At 45.4% G+C, this 9,714-nt stretch overlaps 1 protein-coding gene across 5 annotated transcripts in view; it reads right to left on the bottom strand.

Moving 5' to 3' along the window:
* Positions 1 to 726: 726 nt before the first annotated feature.
* Positions 727 to 9,714, bottom strand: part of nectin1b (nectin cell adhesion molecule 1b) — a 217,034-nt gene continuing 208,046 nt past the window's right edge. For 2 of the 5 annotated variants that reach the window (XM_088079197.1, XM_088079199.1), the window contains one exon: positions 727 to 3,369. In XM_088079197.1, coding sequence (XP_087935323.1) covers positions 3,130 to 3,369 — 240 coding nt within the window. In that variant the 3' untranslated portion in view covers positions 727 to 3,129. The remainder of the gene's footprint in view (positions 3,370 to 9,714) is intronic. The other 3 variants (XM_088079198.1, XM_088079201.1, XM_088079200.1) reach the window with 2 other exon arrangements.

Below are 9,714 nucleotides of genomic sequence, written 5' to 3'. Positions count from 1 at the left end.
TTTCTCAAAGTAGGACTAACACACCAAGATAATGCAGTTGCGGGTTGATTTACTCTTTCATGTGTATGCCTCAACTGGACCTGAACTGGCCTAGGGATTCTGTTGAACAGCATAAATTGGTAGAAGAAAGGGGGGAAAACAAGAGAAAAAGAGGGAAAGAAAAAAGAACAAGACATAGGTAAAAAGTAAAGCATGAGTATGTATGAAATGTACAGCACCAAAAAGTTATCCATGATTTCACTGTTCAACATGCAACCTGTTTGCCACTTGCTAACTTGTTTGTTATGTGTTGTAATAGGTCAACCACAAGTTGCTGAAAGGAGGCCTATTGCCACCTACCATTGCAGAGTCAGACATACTTCCATCAATAAATCGATTCCAACCAAAACCATAGCACTCCATAGAGGAGCATTTAGCAACTAAAGAGGCAGATACTTCCCTTAAGAGTTGGTGGAGACCAAAACAAAGCTAAAAGGAGAGTGACAGAAACAAGTCTCCAAACAAATGCAGATGTTGCTCTGTGTCTGCTGGATGTGTACATGGCAACTGTTTAATAACACGTTACCCAAAACAATTTTATAAGGTTTTACTGTTGTGTTTTTAACATGTTCTGCTGCCACCAAGTGCCAAATAAAAAAAAAATTTAAAAAATGAATAGAAATGCAGCTTGAAAACAAAGCATTAAACATGCATTAATGTGCTGCCGATAGAATTACAACAACTATAGCATGGGTAGTTTGTGAAGTTTAATGTTAAACTGCATGACTTTTTTTTTCCCACACATCAGTTACATTGTTAATATTTACATCGACCATAACTCCAAATAAAAAAACAGGTTAAATTGTTTCACATCTTTTCAGAAACAAAAAGACCTGATAACCCTAATAATTATTCAGGTATTATCCTTCCACAAATGTACAATAAATGTCAAAAGAAATGTGCTTTAGGTCTATATATATGTATATGTTTAGAAAAATAAAAAACCTAAATGTTACGGTTTTACAAAACACAAAACAACAAGGGTGAAAACAAAAATGGCCATTATTTTCATGACATTCGAAATAATTAAATGTAACTGAAAACATAAGGATCTGACAGTGAAAATGAAAACATGTAAATGCCATTTTAAGCATACTTGCAGCAAGTATTAGCACTTGCACATAATAATAATAATAATAATAATAATAATAATAATAATAATATGAAAAGGAAGGATTTCATGAATCGTAAATGTGTCACAAAAAGACAAAGTAGTGTTTCAGTGTTTTTTCACACAGAAGGTACAGCAATATCAAACTCCTTCAGCGGTTTGAACCAGAGACCACTGCTTAAACTAAATGCTAGCACACATATCGAGCCATTGCAAGACAACAAGGTGAGCACAGGAGAAAGTCTCACAAGTTTTACTCTATCCCAATAACCACCGTTAAGAGTAAACACTAAATTACCTTCAACAATTCAAGGATTTTTTTATTTCACATTGAGCACAAACACGTATTTTTCTTTTTTTTTCTCTTCCAAACAACATTTGACATGGCAAAAAATGTGAACTTTCAGTTTATGCAAATTTGCTGTGTCTATAGGGCTTGTGTGTAGGAGGCAGTATCCTGAAATTGGCTCATCAAGCACATTAGCTTATGTATGGTTTGAAATTAACAGTCACAGTGTAAAATGGACTCTGAAAATAAGTGGAGTGCTATCGTACATAACTAAGCATTCTATAAAAAAATACAGTAGCAAGCTTTTCTCTTCAGTGTTTCTCAGACTGATTTGAAACTATTTAGGCTATATTAGTACAAATCATATTTAAAAAGATATTTAAATATGTTAAACATGTGGGCTGTCCTTGAAAAATGTTTCCCTTTCGGCATGATTAGAGCAATTTATGCACTATTTAAACTGTTTTTTTTCCCAGGACAACCCAAGTATGTGATTGTCTTCACTTATATTACCTGCATAAGAACAACTGCTGTTGGTTGATAACTCTGCACAAACACAAACAATGCAAAGACCCTCAAATCAACCTCAATAAGGAACTCAAGTTTTCACATACAGATGCGAGTATACAGCAAATGGCAAGCGATGACGTAAACTAGAGAAGTGTTGCACATTGCCAATCGACTGTGTTTATTTCCCATCAAAAGATGTCATTTTTTATGTAAACGCTGGTGTGAAAGCAAAAGGACAAAAACTGAATGAAACTATATGTCTTTGGTAACTACTTTTAGATAATGCTAAAAAAAAAATACTTAGGTGGATGGATGATAATACACGGAGAGAGAGAAGAAAGTAGATACTGTTGGATCTCAAGCCCTTTGTTTTTCTTTGTAGCTAATAAGGATAACATTCGCTTCAAATAGTCAGAAATTTCCAGTCAAACTCCATTACAGCAAAAGCTATTATGAAACGTAATGAAGGATTCAGTTGAGAGACTGCCAATACACATCTTCACATAACAACCCTGTCACTAACTGTCATTAAAGGGGTAGTCCATGTCATTATAGATTGATAATTAGCTTTACAAATCAAATGGCATTTTTATTTTTTCACCAGAACACACCCAATCACACATACAGTACAGTATATGACTTTCAAAGAAGCAAGCATATAATTGACAGACAAACAGAAAACAAAAGAAGCACGTTGCTAGAAAAGGTCACTACCACTGTGGGAAATGTAAAAAAATAAAAATTAACAAAAGGAGAAAAAAAACATTTTGAGTGATACAATGGCATACTCTGTACATGGTTTAGACGGTTGGCAAAATAAAGCAAAATATTCAAAGGTGAGGAAGCAATCAAAAGCAAACAGGATGAGAGGGCACTCGTGAGGGGTGAAGGGTGGTGGAGGAGGGTGATTTGTGTCGGCTATGCTAACATCACAAGGTGAGCGGGGTCCTACAGACAGCCTCAGTGGAGCAAGCGGTGCACAATACACAAGGGACTCAGGGCCACAAATTATTTTCATCATGGCAGAGGGGAGACGCCCACACGTGTTTTAAGCTTACAGAATGAACAGAAGCAAAGTGGTAATGGATGCACATCCGTTTCAGCAGAGCTTTGTTTTCCATGAAGCGTTTGTGGCACTATCATGTTTGCCTCTTGCAGAGCTGAAGAGTAATGTGGCGTGTCACACGGATTGCTCCTTGGGGAACGTGAATGGAGCTCGAGGGCCAGGGGCAGGAAAGCTCGTGTTGGAGTACGTGGGCTCGTTGGGTGGCTGCTGCGTGTAGGGGTGCTGAGGCAAGAAAGTAACAGGAGGGTAAGCAGGAGCGGGCTGAGACTCAGGGAAGTGTTCCATGTTGCAGACGGGCTGATAGCCCATGTATTCCGCTGGGTTCAGCAGCTCTTCTGGACGCCTCCCAGAGTCCTGCAAGTAGAGGACAAAAGAAGAAAGAAGACAATACTGCATGGTCACGGGGTTTCCGTTATCCGTTATGAGGGCTGACTGAACCCAAAATGGTGCGTCATCACATCAGAATATTACAGAGCAAAGCAGAACAAAGAGTATTTTAACCGCAGTGAGGTTAACTAAACAGACATTAAGACCTCTATTTGGCAATGTCACACTTCAGCAGTATTTTCCAATTAATTTATAATATAAAATCTCAAATTTGAGCATCATTTTAATCCCTATTTATGCACAAGTTCTTCTGCACTGAGCAACTAGGATGCTAAAAGACAGGATGAACTAATACCTACTGTATTCATGCTCTATTATACTGCAGACTTCTTAAAATAACTGTTTCTGTCTGTTCTTGTTCTTACATCTGTATTAACTTGTCAGATTGTAAAAAGATATGAGATTTATTTAATGCATTTTTGCTTTTATGTTTTCAGTAAAGGAAATTTGTAGCAGCAGTCCAGTCATTACAGGACCAGATGTGGTATTAAATATGCCATATGTGCATAACTGTCCACCAAGTCCTCACACTGCAGGCCCTGTTTTCATGAATAAGAGAGGTGCAGATACAGATGGTGGCACAAACTGGTTTAGGCCAGCTGAAGTTTTGGTAATGTGGTGCTGTAGTGGTGACAGAGATTGGATACGTGTGTCAGTTATTATGCATCAAATCAGTCCTCTGTCTGGATTTGACTATGGATTTTTATTACTAAAGCTGCCAATTAAGAACCATGCATAAAAAATAAATACTTTTATTAGGTGCCAGAATTTGTTCAACTGAAAGGATGTACATTATTGCATTAAGTGTGGTTATACTAACATGCCTACAATGATGCCAACTGTCAATACTTAAAGATAAAAGGACAGTTCACCCAAAAATGAAAATTTAGTTATTATCTACTCACCCTCATGCTTATTGAAAGTCGGGTTAAGTTTCATGGTCCACAAAACACTGCTGGAGGTTGAATTCATCTCAAACAATTGAAGCAAATGGAGACCAGGGTTTAAACATTTAAAAAAATACATTAAAAAAGCACACATCTTCATACTTCATAATCCAAGTGTACTGAAGCCCAAACATGCCAAGTTGTTTTGAAAACCATCACTGATATCATGTTTTTAACCTTGTCTTAGCCTTGTTGTAGTCTGTAGTTCCTTGTGTGGAATCTGCATTCACGTCTGATGAGATCTGTGGTGTGCAGATACCGATAGCTCTCGTTCTTGAGTGAGCAGGCATTCATAACCGTGGCTAACATACTAACATACAGACTACAACAAGGTTAAAGACATGACGCCAGTGAGGTTTTTTTCAAAACAACTTGGCCCATCAGGGCTTCAGGACACTTGGATTACTTGGGACGAGCACTATGGAGACATTTTGTGGCTTTATTAAGTATTTTTTTCATGTTTGTATCCTGGTCAACATTTGCTTACATTGTTTGGTAGATGACTGCAACGCCTTTTGCCCGTGAACCTCCAGCTGTGTTTTGTGGACAGTAAAACCTCACATGACTTTACATCAGTATTAGGGTGAGTAGATGATGACTGAATTTTAATTTTTGGGTGAACTATCCCTTTAAACAGTGTCTATTTAAAGGGGCACTGCAGCAATTCAGCATTTACTTAGACGTACTCACATAAGGTAGATTTAAATAAGACTGAGCAAAATCAATGTAGCAGAGGCCCTGCCCATCCATCCATCCTCATCATTTTCTTCCGCTTATCCGGGGTCGGGTTGCGGGGGCAGCAGCCTAAGCAGGGAAACCCAGACTTCCCTCTCCCCGGCCACTTCGTCCAGCTCTTCCTGGGGGACCCCGAGGCGTTCCCAGGCCAGCTGTGAGACGTAGTCTCTCCAGCATGTCCTGGGTCTTCCCCGGGGCCTCCTACCGGTGGGACGTGCCCTGAACACCTCACCAGGGAGGCGTCCTGGAGGCATCCTAATTAGATGCCCGAGCCACCTCATCTGGCTCTTCTCAATGTGGAGGAGCAGCGGCTCTACCTGAGCTCCTCCCGGATGACCGACCTTCTCACCCTATCTCTAAGGGAGAGCCCAGCCACCCTACGGAGGAAACTCATTTCGGCCGCTTGTACCCGCGATCTTGTTCTTTCGGTCACTACCCAAAGCTCATGACCATAGGTGAGGGTAGGAACGAAGATCGACTGGTAAATCGAGAGCTTTGCCTTTCGACTCAGCTCCCTCTTCACCAAGACAGACCGGTGCAGAGTCCGCATTACTGCAGACGCTGCACCGATCCGCCTGTCGATCTCCCGTTCCATCCTTCCCTCACTCGTGAACAAGACCCCGAGGTACTTAAACTCCTCCACTTGGGGCAGGGCTTCATCCCCGATCCGGAGGGGGCACGCCACCCTTTTCTGGCTGAGAACCATGGTCTCGGATTTGGAGGTGCTGATTCTCATTCCAGCCGCTTCACACTCGGCTGCGAACCGATCCAGTGAGAGCTGAAGGTCGCGGCCCGATGAAGCCAACAGGACCACATCATCTGCAAAGAGCAGAGACCTAATCCTGAGGTCACCAAACCGAACCCCCTCAACACCCTGGCTGCGCCTAGAAATTCTGTCCATAAAAGTTATGAACAGAATCGGCGACAAAGGGCAGCCCTGGCGGAGTCCAACCCTCACCGGAAACGAGTTCGACTTACTGCCGGCAATGCGGACCAAGCTCCGGCACCGGTCATACAGGGAACGGACAGCCCGTATCAGGGAGCCCGAAACCCCATATTCCCGGAGAACCCCCCACAGGACTCCCCGAGGGACACGGTCAAATGCCTTCTCCAAGTCCACAAAGCACATGTGGACTGGTTGGGCAAACTCCCAAGCACCCTCAAGGATCCTGCCAAGGGTCCAGAGCTGGTCCACAGTTCCACGACCGGGGCGAAAACCGCATTGCTCCTCCTGAATCCGGGGTTCGACTATCCGGCGGACCCTCCTCTCTAGTATCCCCGAATAGACCTTACCAGGGAGGCTGAGGAGTGTGATCCCCCTGTAGTTGGAACACACCCTCCGGTCCCCCTTCTTGAAAAGAGGGACCACCACCCCAGTCTGCCAGTCCAAGGGCACTGCCTCTGATGTCCACGCAATGTTGCAGAGTCGTGTCAGCCATGACAGCCCCACAACATCCAGGGCCTTGAGGAACTCCGGGTGGACCTCGTCCACCCCCGGGGCCCTGCCACCGAGGAGCTTTTTGACCACCTCGGTAACCTCAGCCCCAGAGATAGAGGAGCCCACCCCCGGGTCCCCAGGCCCTGCTTCCCCAACGGAAGGCGTGTCGGTGGGATTGAGGAGGTCTTCAAGTATTCCTTCCACCGATCCATTAACGTCCCGAGTCGAGGTCAGCAGCGCCCCGTCGCCACCATACACAGTGTTGACGGAGTACTGTTTCCCCCTCCTGAGATGCCGGATGGTGGTCCAGAACCTCTTCGAAGCCGTCCGGAAGTCGTTTTCCATGGCCTTGCCGAACTCCTCCCATGCCCGGGTTTTCGCCTCGGCGACCGCCGCCACCGCACTCTGCTTGGCCTGTTGGTACCTGTCTGCTGACTCCGGAGTCACACAGGCCAAGAAGGCCCGATAGGACTCCTTCTTCAGCTTGACGGCACCCCTTACCGCCGGTGTCCACCAGCGGGTTCGGGTGTTGCCGCCCCGACAGGCACCAACCACCTTACGGCCACAGCACTGGTCGGCCGCCTCAGCACGGCCACAGCACCGGTCGGCCGCCTCAGCACGGAACACGGCCCACTCGGACTCAATGTCCCCAGCCTCCCCCGGGACATGGTCGAAGCTCTTCAGGAGGTGGGAGTTGAAGCTCCTTCTGACGGGAGACTCTGCCAGACGTTCCCAGCAGACCCTCACAATGCGTTTGGGTCTGCCAGGTCTGACCGGCGTCCTCCCCCACCATCGGAGCCAACTCACCACCAGGTGGTGATTGGTTGACAGCTCCGCCTCTCTTCACCCGAAAGTGTCCAAGACATACGGCCGCAAGTCCAACGATACGACTACAAAGTCGATCATTGAACTGCGGCCTAGGGTGTCCTGATGCCAAGTGCGCATATGGACACCCTTATGCTTGAACATGGTGTTTGTTATGGACAATCTGTGGCAAGCACAGAAGTCCAATAACAAAACACCACTTGGGTTCAGATCGGGGGGGCCATTCCTCCCGATCACGCCCCTCCAGGTCTCACTGTCGTTGCCAACGTGAGCGTTGAAGTCCCCCAGCAGAACGAGGGAGTCCCCAGAAGGAGCACTCTCCAGCACCCCCTCTAAGGACTCCAAAAAGGGTGGATACTCTGAACTGCTGTTACCATAGGCACAAACAACAGTCAGGATCTGTCCCCCAACCCGAAGGCGGAGGGAGGCTACCCTCTCATTCACCGGCGTAAACTCCAACGTACAGGCACCGAGCCGGGGGGCAATAAGTATTGCCACCCCTGCCCGGCGCCTCTCACCAGTGGCAACTCCAGAGTGGAAGAGAGTCCATCCCCTCTCAAGAAGACTGGTTCCGGAGCCCAAGCCATGCGTCGAGGTGAGGCCGACTATATCTAGTCGAAACTTCTCAACCTCGCGCACCAGCTCAGGCTCCTTCCCCACCAGAGAGGTGACATTCCACGTCCCCAGAGCTAGCTTCTGCAGCCGAGGATCGGACCGCCAAGGTCCCCGCCTTCGGCTGCCGCCCAGCTCACATTGCACCCGACCCCTACGGCCCCTCCTACAGGTGGTGAGCCCACGGGAAGGACGTCCCATGTCACCTCTTCGGGCTGTGCCCGGCCGGGCCCCATGTGTAAAGGCCCGGCCACCAGGCGCTCGCCATCGAGCCCCACCCCCAGGCCTGGCTCCAGGGGGGGGCCCCGGTGACCCGCGTCCGGGCGAGGGGAACTCTGAACCATTGATTGACATCATCATAGGAGTCTTGTGAGCTACACTTTGTCTGGTCCCTCCCCTAGGACCTGTTTGCCATGGGTGACCCTACCAGGGGCATGGAGCCCCCGACAACTGAGCTCCTAGGATCACTGGGATACGCAAACCCCTCCACCACGATAAGGTGGTAGCTCAGGGAGGCCCTGCCCTTTAGTCCCAATATGGATCAAGCTTCAAAAATACTGGATCCAATAATTCTCATACTGCAACTAAATAACGTTTCATTTGACACTCCCTGACTGACCTATGGCCACATCTAATCAACCATATGCTTTAAATTTCTCACATACACAAACTTTCTATTAATATGATAAGCTGTTTTCTCATATGAAGATGATCAGAGAATCAGGTCCAGACATTGTCTGGATTTCCCTTTCACACATGTAGTGCACAATAGGTGATTGTCTATGTCACAAGTGTTCTCAAAATACTATTGGTTCTGGCAAGCGGGGTGCATGGGTATAGTGCGCAGGAGGCAGGAACATAGATCATCTATTGATTTGTGGACTCTTATATTGAAGCCTAGGGTTTGGCATTTTAGCTGTCGACCTCCTGTTGTTTTTCTTGGGGGTTTTTTGGAGCCAGAAATGACCATATTTGGGCGAGAAGGTGGTGCTGTGACGGAGTGAGGAGTGGATCTGAGGACGCTATTGGCAGATAGCCTGTTACTCAACATGAATTTTGAAATTAGCTATGGAGACCAGAACTGCTTTTTTGTGCCAGGCTATGCACATGTTTTATTTCTGTTGTAAATTTTGGCATTTTAACAGGAGCGTCTGATTTGCTCTGTTAGGGATCCCGCCTCAAGTGGCCAGTCCATGAAAAGCAGTTTTTGGCACTTTTTTGTTAACTTTATTCTCAGCCTTGAAGGTTTCTGATTGATGATGGAGCTGATTACACAGCTGTCACATATAGTCAGTTCAAAATGTGATCAAAAACAATCAGGTCTCTTGCTATTCCTTTAATTACTGACAATTTTCTGTTGGCCCTTCCCAAATCTTCCTATATTTCCATTTTGACATTTTAATTTTTGTCTTTGTGTAAATGACCCTTCTTCTTCACCCCTCTGATGTTTATTTTATTTAAATTTTGTGTCATCAGGGTTCCAACAGCTTACAGCCTGTGGAAATCAAGACTTTTTCAATGCCACTCAAAATGACATTGAAGGCTGATTTCACTATAACCAAAATTGGGGGGCCTGGCACCAATTAATTAAGGTTGGGAAGCACATAATATATATGGCCAAATATTCACTTTAATATAAAACATTACTTTTGGGTGACATCAATGCTAGTTATATTCTGTTAAATTAGCTATTATTAGCTATTATTTTGAAATTTAACAATGCAATGTAAAAAAAAAAAGGATTCTTAAAGGTGT

Source organism: Plectropomus leopardus, chromosome 6, assembly GCF_026936395.1.
Source record: "Plectropomus leopardus strain MGB_pleo_1.0 chromosome 6, ASM2693639v1, whole genome shotgun sequence".
NCBI classification, from domain to species: Eukaryota; Metazoa; Chordata; class Actinopteri; order Perciformes; family Serranidae; genus Plectropomus; species Plectropomus leopardus.
The sequence above is the reverse complement of the archived record's forward strand: the minus strand, read 5'-3'. Positions and strand labels throughout refer to the sequence as shown.